The sequence below is a fragment of the Tachysurus vachellii genome, chromosome 15, assembly GCF_030014155.1.
Source record: "Tachysurus vachellii isolate PV-2020 chromosome 15, HZAU_Pvac_v1, whole genome shotgun sequence".
NCBI lineage: Eukaryota > Metazoa > Chordata > Actinopteri > Siluriformes > Bagridae > Tachysurus > Tachysurus vachellii.
Window position 1 is genome coordinate 6,007,126 of NC_083474.1, and position 21,840 is coordinate 6,028,965.

At 38.0% G+C, this 21,840-nt stretch overlaps 1 protein-coding gene across 1 annotated transcript in view; it reads left to right on the top strand.

The window, feature by feature from the left end:
* Positions 1 to 21,840, top strand: part of snx19b (sorting nexin 19b) — a 28,479-nt gene that overhangs the window by 187 nt on the left and 6,452 nt on the right. The window contains exons 2-9 of the mRNA XM_060888436.1: positions 476 to 2,116; positions 3,405 to 3,543; positions 5,236 to 5,336; positions 5,887 to 6,006; positions 7,166 to 7,287; positions 7,400 to 7,493; positions 7,705 to 7,885; positions 9,069 to 9,195. Coding sequence (XP_060744419.1) covers positions 491 to 2,116; positions 3,405 to 3,543; positions 5,236 to 5,336; positions 5,887 to 6,006; positions 7,166 to 7,287; positions 7,400 to 7,493; positions 7,705 to 7,885; positions 9,069 to 9,195 — 2,510 coding nt within the window. The 5' untranslated portion in view covers positions 476 to 490. The remainder of the gene's footprint in view (positions 1 to 475; positions 2,117 to 3,404; positions 3,544 to 5,235; positions 5,337 to 5,886; positions 6,007 to 7,165; positions 7,288 to 7,399; positions 7,494 to 7,704; positions 7,886 to 9,068; positions 9,196 to 21,840) is intronic.

Sequence of the window (21,840 nt, forward strand, 5' to 3'; positions counted from 1 at the left end):
TTTTTTTTTGTATATTGTGGCAGCTTAAAATCTAGCTATCAAGCTAACGGATCTGGCTAATGACAGATGATAAACAAACCCGCAGGTGTATTTGAGTTTATTCGATTTTTTTCAGACGTTTATTTCCTAATAATTATTAAAAACAAAACTACAACCACTCAAGAATAACTGTAATTAGTTGGTCTTTCGGTGACACTAGACAGACACGGTTGTAGTTTTACTTTTATTTTGATGTAGCCATTGTGCTAGCTTGCTTGCTAGTTAGCTAGATAAGAGTTAGCTGTGTAATTGTGTCAGTTGTATTTGCTTTTGTATTTGACAGTAAACTATGAGCACTTTCTTTGAACACTCGCAACATTTTCAGGCAATTTGATGAAATATCTTATCAGTCAGACCTTTTTGTTGTCACATATGGTGTGTTCTGTTTCCCACCTGTATTGTATATGTAATTGTTTTTAATATATGTGTTTAACAGGAGTCTGCTTTTGCTATGGATCAGCCTGAGCACCTCAGTCCATCTATGATGGCTGTGTCCGAATTCATGGTGCAAAGAAAACTTCTTGTATTTGGCATATTCATGGCTTGGGTTGTCCTTTTCCATTTACTGATCAATGTTTGGCTCCTCTGTGTGTTCACCAGCCTGTTAGTTGTTATAGGTGGGTGGCTTGGCTCCCAGGCTCTCCTTGAGTCTGAAAGTGTCATCCACCTCGAGCGTTTCATCAAACTGGATGAAATGCCGGCTTCGGAAGACAGCGAGATGCATCTAGATGACGAGATCCAGAACATGGTTTGTAAGATCATCCGGGACTTTGTCTCTTCATGGTATAACACAATTTCTACAGAGCGTGAGTTTGAGAATGAGATCCACAACGCTATGATCTCGATGGCAATGGAGCTCAAGCTTCGGGCAAAGAAAGTGGACCGAAAGGCTTTAACGCTGAGGATATTGGATCTTTGTGGATGCCATCTTCAGTGCTACACAAAAGCTAAGGAAATCATGGATGGAAAAGAAGACCAGGACCAAAGTGTGAGTGCTAATGAGAGTCTATGGCAGGCATACAGCATGTTTTGTGTGCCTCACCCAGCTCTTCAAAGTTCTGCCATGGAAGTGAATTATGCACGTGCAATTGTGGATTCACTTTTACATGTTCTTGTTCCTCCACCACATCTTGAAACCAGAACAGGGAGATTTGTAGTCTGTGAACTTATAACATGCAATGTTCTTTTACCTTTAATTGCAAAACTGTCTGATCCAGACTGGTTAAACATGCTGATTGTGAATGTGTTTACGAGGTCCAAACCAATCGAGCCAGAGAAAACGACATCTCCTCCGACAATGGTTTTAAATGAAGTGAATTCACAGGATGTTGAGGTTCCATCTTCTTTAACGTTGAAGGTCAAGTCTGACTCTCCCAGTACGACTGATGCACCAACACCTGAATTAACAAATCTGGATGTTCTTGACTCTGCAGATCTCGACTGTTTACAGAACAAAGAAGATGAAGGACCAATACAGTTGTTTTCTTCAGAGCACCCAGGTTTCATTTCAAAGGAATATCTGCAACTTGGGAAATCTAATCCCTTTTATCAAGAAACCGACTCCGATTTGGAGTCTCCTCTAAATGACTTCAAAAGGAGTTCCCTGGAATCGCTGGTCCTGATAGGCACAGAAGAAGAAACATCAGAGGCAGTTACAGAATATCCTTCTCTTGCAGATGGAATAATGTACCCCAAGGATGAGTTCCAATTCTGTTCTAATGCACCAAAGGTTGTGGTCTCAGAGATCCAAGAACAATCCTCTGATACCACTGATGGGGTAGATGAACTGTCTTCAAGCTTTTGTGCTCTTCAAGAACTTGAGACGGGTAACATGAAAGCAGAAATGTCTGGCATGGAGAAATCAGGGGTGATGAACACCACCGGGCTGACTCTGTCAGAACCTCTACAAGCCTCCTCACCTTCAGCCAGATCCATCCCACTCTCTCCATTCACATTTGAACCCCTCAGTAGTCCTGAAGGCCCTGTCATTATTCAGAACCTTCGTATCACCGGCACCATCACAGCTAAGGAACACAGAGGCACAGGCTCTCATCCATACACACTCTACACTGTTAAGGTGCGTGTCCATTTGCTTCACTTATTACAAATTTTGCTTTGATTTTTAGTAGAAATTGTTTATACTTAAACATAAAAAAAACTTATAATAAATTTGTCTACTAGATTAGTTTACTAAAAAACAGTATCTGTCTCAGGTAAATATATCCAAGAAAACATTTTCTCCCATCCACATTGAACTGACTGCAGTTTGTGCCTAGTACACTATATGTCCAAAAGTATGTGGACACCTGAGAGTTGCCAAAAGACATGTGTCCAAAAAACATCCCATTCCAAAGCCATAGGCATTAATATCGAGTTATTTCCTCTTGTGCTCATTCAGCTACAAGAGCACAAGTGGTCAGTCGCTGATTGTCAGTTGAAGAGACCTGGAGTGAAATTGTCCTTTCTGTTCATACCAGAGGTGTTTTGACACTCGAGTTCTTCCACAAGCAAAATAATTGTGGGGATGTGGTAGCTCAGTGGTTAAGGTGTTGGGCTACTGATCGGAAGGTCATGGGTTCGAACCCCAGGTCCACCAAGCTGCCACTGCTGGGCCCCTGAGCAAAGGCCCTTAACCCTCAGTTGCTCAGTTGTAAGTCACTCTGGATAAGGGTGTCTGCTAAATGCCATAAATGTAAATGTAATTGTATATTTTAGAGGTTGTAAGTTGAAATTTTTTTATGCTACAGCAATCCTTCTATACAATTATGCTTGATGGTCAGGCGACCACATGCTTTTAGTTGCATAGTGTATGTCGTGCTGGAGCTGCATGCAATGCAAAAATAAAAACATTTATATCTCACTTCAAGGTATTTTAGTCATTTACTTCAAATTAATATTTGAGTGGTTTAAAAACTACACATCCGACATGTGCTCCATTTTCAGTCTAAAGCCGTCTATCCACACACATATACATCTATCGTGAAATAAGTGGCTCATAGAAGCCTTTATTATCACCACATATATATTCCAGCACAGTGGAATTCATTTCTTCACATATCCCAACTGCGGAGGCTGGGGTCAGAGCGCAGGGGTAGCCGTGATGCAGCGCCCCTGGAGCAGGGAGGGTTAAGTGCATTGCTCAGTTGCTCAACAGTGGCAGCTTGACAATGCTAGGGCTTGAACCCTGACCTTCTGATCACATACACAAAAAACAAACAAACTAATTCCTGAGTAAATTGTTTTGGCATTGTAATGCAGTAAATAGTGACAGTGCTACAGAGAGAGAGGTTGATTTTTTTTATTATTTTATTTTATTTTTTTTTTTAATGTGATGTAAATTTCTTTTCTTTGCCATTACTTTGCAGTATGAAACAGCTGTAGACACTGAGAATCCAGGCACGTTGCAGCCAGTGGCTTACCACATGGTCAATCGACGCTATAGTGAGTTCCTGAACCTGCAGACCCGGTTAGAGGAGAAACCTGAATTACGCAAAATTATCAAACGTGAGTTCTAATGCTCAGGGATTACAGTTTCCGTAGGTGGAAAAATTACTAGTCTGGGTGCCGGGGACAAGCAGACTACATGGCCATTCATTTTTTTTTTTTAATTCATCGTTGCCTTACAGAACAAGTAAGAAATTTAAAAACAAATGATGGAAGATTTTAGATTCAGGTAAAGATTATGTGAAAAAAAATCACATAACTCTCCGGCTATAACAGTGTACACAATCACACCACACAGTTTAACACACAGAGCGAAAATACAGACAGTACCTAGACACAAGCTATTAGTTATTTATGTGGAGCGAAAACTGTTTTTGCAGAAAAAAAAGCTCATTGCTAAAATGTTTCCCAATTACTTGGTGACTTTTGCAGAGGTTTCCAGCATTATGTGATTTATGAAAATGTTTATAAGGTAACAAGAAAATCTACACAGTTGACAGGAATTCATATACTCGTATGTATATGTATATATGATTATGATTATATATTTATATTTATTATATATATATATATATATATATATATATACATCGTCACTGTCGGGCGGAAACCTTGTATGTCCAAATTTGGTCAATTTCATATTTTTTCACATATCGATGCTATTGGTCAGTCCCCACGTGGGTCTGTTATTTTTACAAGTTATTAACCAATCTAAAGTCTTGAAAATAGCTTGAGCGCAAATCTCATAACTCCATTGGACAATTCAACTGTCCACCTCTTCCTCACTCCGTGGGAGAGCTTCATGGCATATTTCTCCTCAAGAAGAGTCGCAACGAATCAACACGTCTTCTGAGGTAAATGTCTTCAAAACACTGGGCTCAAAGAAAAAAAAATCTTGACCCCTGCTAGTTCTGGTGCTCGTCTGAGGACAGGAATTTAGCGCAAGACAATCCACTGCAACGTGGACTAAACCCTGTGCACTGCAGATAAGGTACGGCGTTTTTTTAATTTCCTGAAAAATAACGGTTTTGGAGATACGAGGATTCTGCCCGACAGCGACGATTATTATACATATATATATATATATATATATATATATATATATATATATATATATATATATATATATTTATATATATATATAAAAAATAATCATGTGTATTAATACTAATTTGTTATCTAATTAAAAATCTATCACTTTTTAAAGGAGGTTTATAACTCGGGCAAGCTTTCGAACTATCCACACCAAACTCGGCCAGCTCCTTTAGGGTGATACTCTGAGTAAACTGTTAAATTGGTGTACCGACTGGCCTTTCGGTTGTGCCGCAGCCCCGCCCGCAAAATATGCAAAATCAAAAAACTTTTTACAACATGGACATGTGACATATCAAAACACTCAGAACAATGAGTGGAACTTTCTCAAGAGTATCTGGATGACCTCACATGCTCGTCTCCACTTGCCTCCAAATGTTTTGTCACCCTATCTTTCTGTCCACTTGCCTCCAAAAGAAACACTGACCCTTATGTTCATTCGCCTCCAAAAAGCACCGGCCTTTGCGAATACTTGCCTCGTCAAAGCCAACATCAAAGTTTGTCACGACGAACTTTACAAATCTACTTCAGTTCTGTTTCTGTGGCAACCAAAACCTGGGACCCAGTGTGTTGAAAAATTCATTTGTCCACCCCTGCTTTTGAAGTTTATTAAAAATACCTTTGTGGACTTTGACTTGTGAACTATTGCTTTACTTGTAGATGTTAAAGGACCTAAGAAAATCTTTCCTGACCTCCCTTTTGGAAACATGGACAGTGACAGAGTGGAGGCCAGAAAAAGTTTACTGGAAACATTCCTTAAGGTGAGAGGTCACTGATTCTATTGTACATAATATTGTATTCTAGTGTAAAATAGAGAAAATATGTCAAAGTACTAATCACTGACTGGAATTGCTTTCTCGAATCTGATTGGATGAAACGACAACATGACTGATTATTGCCATGTTTAAATTTGCATCTGAATTTTGATTACATCTGAACTGCTTTGACACGTGACATTTTAAACTGAAAACCTAAAATGAAATCAATTATATATTATTTCATTTCATATCCATTTTCAAAATGAAGTTTTTTTTTTTACTTTTGTTTATTTTTTTAAATAAAAAAAATCATTTCTTGCTTATAAATATAGGTATTCTTATAAAACCTGGTAATGAACATAAGCTTAATGTGAGTTTGACATGTTTGAGCAAAGAAAATCACTGACATGTGTTGTGCAACCACTGAAATATAGATCCTTTACTTATCACTGTGAGCTTATTTTAAGTTTACAGTTGTATTTTAATTATTAAGCGTGAGCTTGACAAGCTGATTACATGCTAGCTGAAGGAAACTTTTCATTTTTGATGCTAGCAACTTTGTGCAATACCTGAAACAGCCAACAGTGAAGAAATGCAAGAGTTTCTTGCCCTTAACACCGACGCTAGGATCGCTTTTGTGAAAAAGCCGTTCATCGTCTCACGAATAGACAAGGTACGTTTTAAGAAATTTTATTTACAAATCTAAACACTTTGTAATAGTAATTGCTTATTTAATTGCAAACAAGAATGCATTTATACTGAATTACGGCCAAAGTGTGATTCTGCCATGCTGATATTTAGTGCAATCATAAAATTATTATACATTTAACAGTTTTATAAATAAGAAATTTATATAAAGGAACTGACTTTTTCAAGACAATATGGCCAAATTTATTTTATTTCCATCTTCACCTGACAAGTTTTCATACTTTAAGTCAGAAGTTGGATTCATGTAAAAATGTCTTTTCTGCCATGTCTGCTGATGATATCGATAATGTTATTGTGGTGATAGTTCCAGCGGGACTGTTGCTAGAATCAGATTTTTGCATGCTGAACACAGATCTGCTGAGATTTACACATTGCAAAACATCCCAATGAAACCGGAAGCTAAACTAAATATAATGGCTGCTTATCCAATCAATTTATTGGATCGGAATTAACTATATAAATGCATACATACTGTTGTTGAAGGGACGTTAAAGGTGGGGTGCACGATGTTTGAGAAATGCTTCAGAAAACGCTGACAAACAAAACAAACGTTCAGCCAATGAGCAGAAAGGGGCGTGTCTTGTCAATATGCGGTGGAGAGAGTGTACATGTCTGAGAGTGTACATGCAGTGCACATGACTGACATTAGCCGAAAACAATTGAAACATTGATATGGCGGATAAAAACGAAAAGCGAAAAAAGGCTTATGATAAGGCAAGAAGCAGGAACCCTGTTAATATAGGATCAGCTTTCCAGCGCTGGAGAGAACTGAACGTCTTCCACGTGAAACGGAGCTAAACCTTTAACGGTACAACACACAGTACTACAAAAACACATTTGTGTTACCATAGTATTACTCATTGAGTTCATTTATTGATAAAAATATCTCCTCTGCCAGCTGCCCCAGCAGGTTCCGCCATAATAGTTGCCTGGGTTACGTGTGTACGTGTGGGGCGGAGCTATCAAAACGGGGTGACACCCATATGGGTTAGGGGCGTGTTTGTTTAGGTGATTTCAAATGTCAACATTGGCTTTCAAACATCATGCACCCCACCTTTAATAAGTCACACTATCTAGGTAATAGTAAATGGCCTTAGACACAGTGCGTTGCATGAAAATTGCAGATTGTGGTGAACGCCATAGTGGATACTCTAAAGACGGCCTTCCCTCGCTCAGAGCCACAAAGCCCCACAGATGAAATGGATGCGGAGATTGATGGGAGGTTATCATCAGATAGGAAGAGCAAGTATGTGGATTCCTTTCGGCAAGCAAGGCGATAGTTGTAAACTATGTAGCATTCAGTTTTATCTTAATATCTGTGGTGCTCAAACTTAGCAGTTTCTGTGTTTTTTTTTTAGGTCAAGGATGCGATTTGCCAGTAAAATTGCACCTGCTCTTAATGTGTCTGACATGAAACCCAAAGTGCTTTACTGCTTTGGTGAGGGCAGCACTGTAAGTGAAACCAGCTTTTTTTCATTGCCATTTGTGCATCACACTCTAGGTCTGATTTGTTTTGTAAAGTATCCTGAATGGTGAATTACGTGCTGCACTGATGATAACCTGAAAACTGAAGCATTAACAATTTAACAATAGCAATATTTAGTAATAATAATTCTTGTCATGTTTGTACAACTGATCCTCTTCATATAAAAATCTTTTTCAGGTGTTCAATGGCCTCACCATGAACAGTCTAGAGAGCTTCATCTTGGAGCGGGAGCGTTTTGTGAGTAAAGCACCGCTGAGAGATGCGGACGGAGAGCGGGATGTCTGCCTTTCTGCCAAGGGGGATACGGAGCCCTGCACATGTTCAAAAAGAAAGTTATATAACGTCGATCCAAATCACAGTAAGAAGCGCAAAACATAAGTTTATCTGCAGTTTGGGATTAACAAAATACTTCAGAATAGAAATTACTTTTAGATGCCTGCATTGCCATATGGTATAGAATCAGTATTGCACTGATTGGCCATTTGATCATGTTCAATTGCTGACTTCAGAATTCACTACTTAAAATATCCACTTTATCCGTATCAGTTCATTACACTGATAAAGTGGATATTTTAAGCAGTGAATTCTTTTGAGCCCACTGTGGTGTACAGTTGGGTGTTTCTGGGTACCTGCTGGGTACATCTCATCAAGCTGGGACTCTGATACACCGCCATCAGCACTTGTTCGGCTGTCCTCATCAGCCAGGGGTCACTGATGACGTTATGTGACAGAAATCCCTACAGCCACCAGCTATAAGTACAGTGATGTTTAAAAACCATAGCGATGCCCCTGTGCAAACATTCTGGTCCCATGCCAATGTCAACTCTGTCATACGTGACTGGCCTACTAGGGATTACTGTCTTTTATGCATGAAGTGGAAATCACCACAATTCTGCATGTTCCACGTGTGGACCATAGATTTAGTGACATTAATTTTAAGTAGCTTTGAGCAAACATAACAGATCTTTCTTTTACCTCTAGAGGACAGCACATCCACGTGTGCATCACTTCTGCTTCTGGAATGGGTTAAAAATATGTGAAGAAAAATAATAGTAATAATAAAAATTATTATTAATAATAATAATTATTATTAATTATTAATATTATTATTTTTCCTTATTTTTGTACATTTTTTATTTGAAAGGAATTATAATTTTAAATATATGTTCAAAATTAAGCTTTCTGTCCACTTTACTATGGATGCACTAATCCAAGTGTTACCGTTAGACTAATATTGGCCTGAAACATTGGCCAGGTGCAAGATTGGATTTCATATACTGATCTCTTCCAGTGATTTCCTATAGATTTTTAATATAAATGTTTTTCTGTATATAACTTTATATTTTTTTTATATTCTATTATGTTAATCCTTCTGACACATTGCTTATTTCATGTATTGTAGGCATCATTTCAGTACTTTTGCAATTATATAATTGAATAGTCAGAAACAGAACAGTAAACATCTCAGTTTTGTAAAAGTGTTATTAATGATGCATTTCCTGTATCTTACATATCTCTAATAAGAATCGTTTGTCCGACAGGGGAAACTGAACTTGCTGACATGGCCCTGAATGTCTTGTGTCTCCTGATGAAGGACCAATGGAGTTGGTTGTGCACTGAAAATATCCAAAGGAGCATCAGATTGCTATTTGGGACTCTCATTGAGCGGTATGTACAGTAGATAACACATACTGAGTACATATTCAATGCAGCTTCAGTCCTTTAGTCATAGGAATAAAGAAACAAAAAAAGCATTACTTCTTGGTAATTAGTACAAGGCAAGTGTGTTTTTAAACCTCAGTGTGATGGTGTGCTGGTTTCTGTAGAACCCAGTGTGTAGGGGTGTATTTGCGTTATTTTCATCGCACTTTAAACACAGCCAAAAGACTAATTACACTCGTCTTTGTTAATCCTAGCATAAACATCTTAACAGTGGTGCTTAATGAACCTCTGAATCTCTAGACGGACTATGTATTGTCTTTAGTTGCTGAAAGAAATCTAAATCATTTATCTGCCCATACTGAGTAACCAAATGCAATTGATTTATTATAATTATTACAAATTATTATCGTACCAGCCATTTGAGTTGATCATGTTTAAGAGAGTGTGCATAGATATACTTTTCTGATTTGCCTTACATTCAAACAAAAGACTTTATGCTTCGTGTGTGTGGGTGTGTGGTGCACGCTTCATCATGCCATGCTTTCTGTCTTTCACTCTGATTACAGCAACTAGTATAAAGGAGGTAATAAGTCACAGGTGAGAATCACCTCATTTCTAACCACGCTGGACACTCGGCCGCACCCCACTTAGCACAGTACCATAAAGAAACCCTAATGTTACAGACAGAGACGTGTTTCGATCATCTCTATAAAGCTGCTAATGTAAGCATATGTTTAATTTGTAATATGTCTTTCTAAATCCCAGCCTAAACATCTAAATGTGGTGCCAAATGAACCTCAAAGCTCCAGGAGGTCCGTGTATTATCTTCAGGAAATCTGCTTCATTTAAAAGGCAGAAGTGTCTATATTGAGTCTCCAAATATTATAAAGTTACTAGTACAAATTATTTTATATTTACATCGGTACCAGCCATTTGAGCTCCATGTTTAAAACACCTGCTCAAGTTTATTGCCATATTTATAGTTAATTAGTACATGATATCCACCAGGGTGGAAAATCTGATGTACCCTCTCGCCATTCTCTAACAGCCAGGCATAAAATGTAGGAGATCAACTGAAAGGATCAAAGCTTTCTGTTCAAACAAAATCACAGCAAGCCTGTGATGTGATGAATTTAGGCTTTGCTTTTCTTTCCACCAAACTGAGCGGTTCATTTTTTAATGCGAATGCTGTGAACGCTCAATTCTGCTTGTTCCGTATTTTAGCAACAGACCTTTGAATCTGCTACTGCACAAGTTCTGTCTGTAAGGAAAAGATTCAGCATTCAATAAACACTTTCACTTTTCACTTTTTTTAGTATTAAAGAAACAAGGCTGCTCTACATAGATATTTTCTGATGAGTAGTGGCTGTCTCGAAGCATAAGGCCTCATTCTTTTATTAGAATTTTATTTATTTATTTTAAGAATTGTAAGGTCGGGTAAAGAATAAAACACGACAGGTCGTGAATCATTTTAATTTATCCACATACTTTATTTTCTTATAACAGCACCTCTGAAATGTGCTATTATTTTCCTGTTCTTTAAAACAGGTATATGTTCATAAGACTGAAAAAAAATACATCTTATCACATTACTGTACCAAATGACCAGTTTTTTGTTCTGAAGACTTGCCAGTGGTGGAAAATCTACTGACATTACAAAGCACTGACTTGCATTCGTTTTACGATCATCATCTTGTGTGTTGACATTTTCTTTTGTATTAATTTTCTTTCTGTTTTACTTTGTTGAATAACAGCACTTAAAAATACACAAAAACGATTATTATTTATAATATTATTTATTGTCTTGCCCCGAATCCCCACTGGACACTAGAGAAAGAGCATCAACAAAATTTGTTTGATTATAAAACATCTTGTTTTCTGCAACTCCACAACTAAGCTGAATTTACATTTGCAGTGATTTTGTTTTTTGAGAGATATTATATAATTAATAATTAATTAAATAAAGTTAGTTTGAGAGCTAGAAACCCCCAGTGATACCCATATCCACCTCACTCATCTGTTGTTCATTAACTTCTTAGTTTCTTTCTCTGCCAAAATAGGTACAAATGTACTTATACATTTCTACCAAACTGTCAACAAAAGGACGCTAATATAACCTACTTTGACTACGATGTCCTACAACCAAAAAAACGCTGGTGTTTGTTTCAGATTCTTTTTTTTTAATTTGTATGTAGCGATGTGGTTACACAGTGTTCATCTGCAGACATTATTGAGATTATTTGTGTTTAGTTCATTTTCCCATCAGTGATCTAAATTATATACCATATAAACATTTTGCTGTGCAACCTCAGGGTATGTGAGACTGGCATAATTCAGAAATTTGCAAATTTCCATGGTTTTCTATGGAATTTATGCTTTACTTAGACACTAGTGAAAATAATATACTGTGTACACAAATGGTGACACGGTGGCTTAGTGGTTAGCACGTTCACCTCACAACTCCATGGTTGGGGGTTCGATTCCCGCCTCCGCCTTGTGTGTGTGGAGTTTGCATGTTCTCCCCGTGCCTCGGGGGTTTCCTCCGGGTACTCCGGTTTCCTCCCCCGGTCCAAAGACATGCATGGTAGGTTGATTGGCATCTCTGGAAAATTGTCCATAGTGTGTGATTGCGTGAGTGAATGAGTGTGTGTGTGCCCTGTGATGGGGTGGCACTCCATCCAGGGTGTATCTTGCCTTGATGCCCGATGACGGCTGAGATAGGCACAGGCTCCCCGTGACCCGAGTTAGTTCGGATAAGCGGTAGAAGATGAGTGAGTGAGAATGAGTGTATACACAAATCAGCACTGCTTGTGGGGTTGAATATGATGTGTCTCTGATGGAATTGAATGTAGTGACCTGGCATATGATCCTACACACGATTGCATCCTGTGTGGATTAGCCATTAGGTTATGGCGACCATCTGCTATATAAAGAACAGTGAATTTGCTCTTACTGCAGAAAGGATAAGAATATAAATCTGATTTGCTTTAAAGCCAACACTACTGTCAGAAAAAATTAATCACAGTTCTGTGTTATTAAATGTAATAATTTTAATTGGCACCAGAGTTTGTTAGTTCCTTCTGCATTATAAGGTCCACAACAGCATTTGTCAGCAGGGAAAGCTTTGATCACTGATTCCTCCTGTCATGTCGAACAGTTTCTACCATAGTCCATGTGAATTAGGTAACGATATTGAAGGCTTTTTTTGCTTTTAAATTGTACCCGAACAGGTGGAAAGTATGTTATATTGTCATTGCTCTTGATAGAGTGTCCCATTCCAGACAGATTGTGCATTAGTCTCTCAAGTAAAGCAATTTGGCATGTTTGGATAGAGCTGATATCAGAAATAGTGCTGTTCTAAATCTTTTTTAGGGCTGCCTTGACAATGCCAGAGTCACTTTTGATTTCTAACAAAATTAATTAGATGAAAACCGTCCAATAGGGCGCCAACAATGTGACAAGCTGGAAACGTCTGCGTTTGAGTTTTGTCTGTAATTGATTTCTCGCTTGGCTCTTACAGCTACAACTTCATTCTTGCCAGAAGCTATTACATTTATCACACAGGGCATATGGACAGTGTTGTCATCTAGGGGCCCTTGAGGATTAAAGATGCTCTAAACGTCTTTGGCAAAACATCTAATTAGACATCCAAAAACTATTTTCCAATATTTTTTTTTGCATTTATATAAGTACACCAGCTTAGGAGAGATTCATTGTCTAAAATGTTTGGGCTTGCTTAATTAGAGACATACTGTTATTCTGGCATCTGGCTTTCAGAGTGTTACTGGTTAATATTAAAGAGGTTTACACCGATCTTTCATAGCATTTAAACCAGTATTGCTTAGTATTCCGTGCAAGGTGGGCCTCCATCTCTCTGACTTGTTTGTCCAGCACATCCCACAGACGCTTGATCAGATTGAGTGGAATTTGTCAACACCTCTTTGTCATGTTCCTCAGACCATTCCTGAACAGTTTAGTGTGCTGAAATAGGTCACTGTCATTAGGGAATACTGTTGCCATGAAGGGGTTGACTTTGACACATAGCATGTACCTAAACCTTGTTGCAGTCTAAATAACATCTAAATGAATACTAGGACAGCAGTTTTCCCAGCAGAATATAGCTCAGAACATCACACAACCTTTGCTGGCTTCACAACATGATTCTTCAGACCAGGCCACCCTTTTTCATTGCTCCATCACATGCTCATTGTAGGTACATTCTGTGGTGGACAGGAGTCAGTCTGGACGCTCTAACCCGTCTGTGGCTATTTAGCCCCCATATACTTCAAGCTGGGATGGTGTGCGTTCTTGCTCCTGTCAGAACCAGTATTAACTGCTTCAGCAATTTGTGCTATAGTAGCTCTTCTCTTATTCTCTGACCCATTCATCAAGCTATCACAGATTAGCCCTTGTTAAGGTTGCTCAGAACCTTATGCTTTTACATTTTTCCTGCTTTCCAACACCTCGACTTCAAGAACTGACTGTTCATATGCTGCCTAATATATCCTACCCCTTGACAGGTTCCAGTGTAATGAGCTAATCAACATTATTCATGTCACCTAATAGTGGTTTTAATGTTATTGCTGATCAATATATACCCCTTATTGTAACTCTTGTTTCAACAGAGATGAATCTTTTAAATCTTTTTATCTTTTAAAAGAAATACATTTGAAAAAACACTTTAGTGGGATCATGGCCCAGTCCTCCATGTACAACATTTCAAGCTCCTTTAGGTTTATGTATGTAGAGATCCCTCTTCATTTTAGGCCACAGGTTTCCAGCAGTTTTAGCAGAAATCCGGACACTGAAAATGTCACTGAAAAGCATTGATTTTAAGCCATTAAAATATTTACATTCGAGGGCTTCTAGATGTCATTTGTTACTTTGAATTCTCCATCATTATAACGTTTTAACTACTTTATAATGAGAATGGAGATTTCCACTAGACTAAATACTGGCAGCCTACTGGCAGACTGTTAACTATTGAAAAGATGATATAACTGGAAAATCTTTTATTAATTATATATTAATGGGCTTGACTATAATCACAGACATTTAATACTACATTTCTTTCCATTGAGTTTTCTGTAATTATAACCATCTGTTTTAATACCTGGTCCAGACTCTTTTGGCAAGGACAATGACACTGATTTTTACAATGTGCAATAGATTTGAAGAACAGATTTGGTGAAATCTTGAGCATTTTGTACTCGTGTATATCCATCAGTTTGTATAATATGTTTTTATTTGGAATAAGAGGTTGTTTGCTCAAGAATTTCCTGAGTTGTTTTGTCTTATATGCTTGTATAGTTTTAGATTAAGTCTTATAATCTAATCTAATGCATGTTATATTGTTGAAACTATTTAAGTTTAACAATCACTGGAATCGGAGTAAGCGTGTAGTGAAATGATGCTTATTTCAGAAATACAGTATATTCAGCTTTCTATTATGATAGATGATGTATCCACGACAACTGAGGTACACTGATGAACAGTTGGACATGAGAGGCATCCAACAGATCTACGAAAACAAATGTGAATCTCCAATCAATGGAAATCTTTAAAGGTTTCTCAACAACTTTGTGGTAAACACAGAATCAACAACATCTCTCTTTATGGAGGATAAATTTTATTTGCAATACTATGCCAGATTATATACTGTAGGCTTAAGCTATGTTCATTCTTACACTAGTAACTCATAAGTTCTAGTCTCTTAAACTCTGAAGTCAGCAAGTGGCAGTAGCCGCTTTTATCTTCTAAGTATTTGCTTTAAATATACAGCAATATTATTAGCTTACTATAAACTACAATATTGACTACACAGTTTCATGGTGATTATGCATCACTCAAAACAAAAGACAAACATGGAGGAGTCAGAATCTTTTTAGACTTTCTAGCGTAAACACACAGAAATTGAAAATGTTAAATGCAGCATTGCATCTGGACTGACGCTGCCAACTCGGCTGAAGGCAAGAGGTTATATTGGATGCAGAGCAAATCACTTTTAGTATCTTTAACTTCCCCATGGGATCAATAAAGTGTTATCTTATTTTGTTGTGAAGTAGACAAGTTAGATGTTCATTAATCTCAGACAGTAAGGGAATGCCTCGCACAAAAGGAAGATTTGTAGCCATCAACAACCTTGAGATTACATTAAATTACTCAGATAACATCCAGGCTATTAAATATCCTGCTTCAAAAAATAAAGATAAAATCAGTATGAAAAGGAAAATAAAGCTGTCAGTATTGAGGATTTCCAACATGCCTACTTATATGGTATGCCGATTATTGAGGTTGTTTAAATTCAACCCATAAAACAAATATATATGTATATAATGTATAATGTATATAATGTTTTTAAAAATAAACATTGTCACAAAGATTTGCAGACATCCGGATGTAGATTGCCATCCCTAATGTGCAACTGACAGTGGCGAGGACAGATGTCCTGATGTGGGGAAGAAACCTTGAGAAGAACCAGATCTTCTTCTGGGTGAATTGTGGCCATAAATGGTTTTTGGGAAGTGCAGATCTTTAGGGTAATGTAAGTGGGACTATCCAAATAAATCCGCATCGTTGTCTGTTTAATGGTGAAAATGTTTCTACTACATGTGTGTTATTTAGTGGTGCATAGTGGTATTTGGACAGTGGTCGTCAATGGCCTTATTCCTAGATAATTTTGCTACTTTAACAAATACGGATCAATGATTATTTTTGTTACTATATTTAGATTCATCTGTTTTGTGTGATCTGTAAGTGTGTGATAATTATTCTATTGTGTCGATAGATTGTTTTAGTATATTTTTTACAACACACCGTACAGTAGCAGGTCCCCACCAGGAACACAGCAGACAGAGAGTAGAGTGGATGTGAGTTTTTATTATTCAAGCTTGTGTCGTAAGAAAAAATATTTTAAATATATTGCGTTCAATAATTATATCTATTACACAATATGCCTTTTTAAGCCTGTATAATAAAACGCTTCTGTAGTTTTATCCTTAGAAAGTAAAACGTCTCAATACCGCCTGTTGGTGGCTGTATTTAAGATTACGAGTCTAAGATAGTTTTGCTCAAAATAATGTACATTTTTTTAGATTTACATATTCAGATGCTTCTGACAAGCTTTAATATCTATTTCAGAATGAGGTTGCATGTTGTTTTTGGGAATGACCGACAAATTGCATAGATAATTGATTGTCTTATATCCACTGTTTCCATATAAACACCCTGATTAGTTGTTTTTTTTTAACCTTAAGGTCTAAAAGGTTTTTATTTATTTTTTAAATGGATCTCCATCATGTGGAATTTGAGGCAAATATGTGCAATATAACTTAATGTCTGTGAATAAGGTGACCACTTGAGGTGCCGCCATTCTGTGAGACGATGACTCCCCCCCCCCCACCCGTAACAGTAAAGTCAACATCTATTGAAGTAGATCCTTAACCTAGATGTTTAATGTGCTCTCTTAATATGATAATAGGTCAGATTGCTGTAGAGTTTCCTGGGGTAGTTGTTGAATAGCCATGGCAATATTCTCTTTTACATGGGAATTCATAAAGCTTCTACTCTGTCTTATATTAACATATTAAAGACAACCCCATGCTGAGGCAAATTTACCACCCACAATGGACCTATCTCAACTCTGCCATGTCATTATTCCTCTTCTCCAAGTATTAGCCTCTACTGAGTCTTTAATTATCGTAGACCCAGGCCAGGGCTTGGGAAAAGCCTGCTGATTGAAAGCCTCCTTTGGCCTGGTCAGGAACCAAAAGGATCTGGGCAATTATACTCAGATTCCTGCTGTCTCTTTCTCCCAGTTTTTTGCCACCCTTGGTTTTTGGCTTTGTTAGTCTTCCACATGACCCTAAAGGCACTTTCATGAAAAAGTACACAGTTAATTAGTTGCATCTGTCATAAAGACGCCATCTGATAATGCTAATGATGGAGGACATCGTATTCTTTACGGACCTGCAGGAAGAGTTTAGTTAATTATAGCTCTGTCAGACAAATCAAAGCAGAGTAAACCATTTCCAGGTACTTCATAATCAGGTTTTGTTCTAAATTGCAACTGAATTGAAAATGTGGGTTGTGTGCATCTCAAACTTTATTTACCCCCATGGTTTTTCGTAGCCTGTTTATTGTTAAGTCCCTCACCAACACAATAGCATCACCAGCATGCGAGGGCAAAGGTCAATCATCAAGCAGCTGTAGAGTATTTTTAAGCACTTCAACGAATTTGCTAGAGAAACACCAAGAACACAGCTATGCCAGTCAACTATATATATGCTTTATACACAGATCAGCCATAACATTCATATCATATTGTGTAGCTCACCCTTGTGCTGACAAAACAGCTCTGAAGGTGCGTTGTGGTCGCTGGCACCAAGACGTTATCAGCAAATCCTGTAAGTTGCAAGGTGGAGCCTCCATGGATCGGTTTTGTTCATCCAGCACATCCCAAGAAAGCTCAATTAGATTGAGATCTTGGAAATTTGTAGGCCAAGCCAGCACCTTGAACTTTTCTTGAACCTGAGCCTGTCCTTAAAATGCTGAACTATCTTTGCAGTTTGTCAGGGCACATTATCTTGCTGAAAGAGGCCACTGCCATTAGGGAATACTGATGCCATGAAGGGGTGGACTTGGACTTCAGCCATGTTTATGTAGGTGGTCCATGTCAAAATAACATCTACATTAGTGCCAGGACCCAAGGTTTCCCAGCAGACCATTGCCCAGCAAACCACACTGCCTTTTCTGTCTTAATGCAGTCTCGTGCTGTCTCACCCAACCTGGTCATCCACATAATGTAAAAGAAAACTTGATTTCTCAGATCAGGCAACTTTCTTCCATTTCTGCACGGTCCAGTTCTAATGCTTACATGCTCATTGTCGGGTCAGCATTGGCAATCTGATTAGTCTGCAACTATGAAGTCTGCAAACACAGCAAGCTGTGATGTGTTGTGTGTTCCGACACCTTTCTCTCATAACCAGTTTGAACTTTTTTAACAACTTGTGCTATAATAGCTCTTCTGTGGGATTGGACCAATCATGCTTGCCTTCACTTCCTACGCACATCGGTGAACTTTGGGTGCCCATGATCCTGGTTGTTGGTTCACCTGTTGTCCTTCCTTGGACCACTTTGTGTAGGTACTATTTACTGCATACCAGAACAACCCATAAGACCTGCTGGTGTGGAGATGCTCTGACCCAGTTTTCTTTCCATCGCAATTTGGCCCTTGTCAAAGTTTCTAAGATTTTTATGCTTGATCATTTTTCCTGCTTCCAACACATGGACTTTGAGATCTGACTGTTAAAATGCTGCCTAATATACCGTACCCATTGACGGGAGCCACTGGAAAGAGATAATCAATGTTTTCCACATCACCTGCTGATCAGTGTACTGTACACTATATGGCCAAAGGTTTGTGGATACATCACAACCATTTGTGCTTTTTGAACATCTCCATTGCTGTAACAGTAACCTTTGAAAAGACTTGCAGTGAGATTTTCGAGTGTGGTTGGTGTGAGTGACGGATGTCCGGCAAGGAGGCCTAGGGTGCAGTCAGCATTTCAGTTCTTTCCAAAGGTGTACAGTGGGCTTGAGGTTGGGCCACTTGAGTTCTTCAACCTCGACAAGCATCGTGTACTAGGACATCATCATGCAGGAATATGTTTTGAGAAGAAAATTTAATTATGTAATGTACCCTGATTTTTTTTTTTTGAAAATCTGCTAATTAAACGATTCCATTCTGTTTCCTATTTTAAGGCAGTTTGTAAACATATAAATGCCATGCATTCTCTTGTCTCGTGTCTTCTTTTAAACTGAACCTGGTTTGTAAAAATTATTCCCAGCTGATCTACCTGTTTGTTTGTTTCTTTGTTTGTTTTTTAAATAGATCTTTGCTTAGGTTTACGAATAGTTCCATCTGTAGACATATGCACTCAGATGTAGCTGTTCATATTCGAGATTATTGGTACTTGTTTGTCTTTATTTTTTACGTCACAGTATATTTGGGTGGGAAAAAATGGGACTATCCATACCAATGCTTTCCTTGACCAGGCTACCCTAAAATTTATGCAGATTCTCCGCCGATGGAAATGAATGTGTTTGAGATAAACCAGAAGTTAGGAAAGATGCTTTGCTTATTTCAGCATTACCCTGGGTATTACAACAGTCTAGTATGTCATGGTTTATTTAAAGGCTCATTCATGATCCAGATCCTTTTCAGAGGTTGATTATTCCAGATGAATTAGGACTTGGCTAGGCAGACTGATCTCCATGTTCCATTTGGTGAGAACATCGTGACTGAATAATTAAATTTATTCTGTGAACTTAGACAAGGAGTAATTAGTTTGAGAAAACACCTGCAAGAGATACCTCCAAAGAGCCAGAGCACCACATTAATCATTGTCCTCTTGAAAATGTATCAAGATTAATTCTGTGACGCAAAATTAGTTGTATTGCATAGCTTTATATAGAAAATGGTAAGCTTTATCACATGAAAAGTTAATATAGCAATTTCACTTTTATTTAGACATTTTCTGGTTGTGTTTCCGAATGATTTTACTGGTGTCTTATTAAATGCCAGGACGCATTAATGTTATTTACAATAATGCAGGATGTTGAAGAGAATTTAAGGATAAAATAAGTAAGCACAATCTTTGCTCTGCCTCACAGACACTGTACACAGCACCGCCTCTCTTGGTATATGTTTATTGTGGCACACAGTAACGGAAATATAGTAATTGAGAAATATTTTTTAGGTCTGTGGGCTCTTATGTCGCCTCTTAGCACTTATCTCTTTCTGCAATGCTGAGATAATGATTTGCTGCCTCTCTGCTCCAAATTACGTCTCTATTCGCCTGCCAGTGCACATTTACTTGACTACTCCAGCAGTATCATTATTTCCATTTGAAATCCAAATACCAATTAGGTGGTCCATATGGAATGTCCTTATATACATGTTTGTGTTTTTGGAATGTCACAATGAATCAAGGCCGCAATTAAACTTTGAAATGCCATTTTTCGGCTCATTTATAAACAGTACTAAACACAATTTTCCACTGCTGTTGAGAAGTGCCCTCTCTGCTAATGTCCTGCGTTCCTTTTCTGTGATTGTTTCAGTCAAAATAGGCTGCAGTTTTTGAAAACACTAACGCAGTTTGTGGAATAAAATGTGCTACAGTTGATCAGCATTAGTTCCAATTCCAGCTCTCTAGATATTTTGCTTTACTTGTCACTATACTACTACACAACCTTAGACTTGTGGATAATAATCTGTATTTCTAAAGAAAAAGCCCCTGTCAAAAATGTTATAACCGTTAGGCCGGTTCTTGAAGATGAATATGAGACGATGGATGTTTGTTTACTAAAATCTACAGTGACTTAAGGATATCAACAATCTGTTGCATCCTTTTTTTAATGCTTTTCAAGACCTGTACCACGGTTCTTTGGGTTGTTTTTTTTCGGGGTTTCTCCCTTTAGTGTCCTCTTCAATAAATTAAAATTGGATTGCTCAATTGGGTTAAGTGATTAATTAGGTGATTAATTTCGCCAGTAAAAAAACTCCCACTTTTTCCAATAATAAAGTCCTTTGTTGTATTGGTATTGAGTGTCTTGGATAATTGTCTTGTTGCATAAATAGCTTCCTCCCAATTAAATTGGCAGACAGAATGTTTTTGTAGGCTTTTGAATTTATTCTTCATGATGAGCTGAAACATCAATAAAGATTAGTGTGTCTGTTCCAGAAGATGCCATGCAAGTTTTATTTTGAATCATGGGCAGATCCTTTTTTTTGTAGCTGTATTTCTTTGTGAATACCAATCTAGCCTTATGATTGCTACTGCTGTTGAGTGGTTTATATATTTTGGTACTGTATGGCCTCCATATTTCTTCTCTTGGTGGATTGTATAATCTTCACCCCTGCCCTGTGGAGGTTGTTGGTGATTGTTTCTCCATAGCTTGCACAATGTTAGTCACCGACTGTTGTTTTCGTCCTGTTCAATGTCCGGTTCTTACTACACCAGTGGTTTCTTTCTTCTTCAGAACCTTCAAATTGTTGTATTGTTTACACCGAATATTATGTTATTGGCCTTAATCAATTTTCCTTCCCTTTTAGCATATAGATAACACTCTGATTTTCATGTAGGTTTATCCTTTTTAACTACATTCATCAACTTCATTCATAAACTGGCTCTCAGCTATTGCCCCGCCTCCATATATCCCCACTGTCTGACCCAGCCCTGGGACCAGTCTTGCCTGGTACTGACTAATGCTCCTGACACTGATTCTTATTTGTGCTGAACTTGCTTTCCCACACCGAGTACTTGTGGCTGATGTACAGCTTCTCCCCCTCCACCACCTAGGGCACCATGGCCTCTAGCCCCATGTCTGACATGTGAGTCTGCAAAACAAAGGGGAGAGTGAAGTCAGGAGAACTTAGGAGTGGTCTGCCACAGAGAGGAGCTTATATCTGAATAAAAGTCTGCTGGCATGGTTCCATGCACAGGCCCAGATCTGGTGCTCCCTTTTTTCTGAGATCAGTCAGCAGGCTGGTGACATCGGAATAATAAGGCACAGACCTACAATAATAGCCAGCTCCAGAAACTGTCTCGCCTCTTTTTGTCACATGTCTAAGGCAGGCAGCAATTTCTG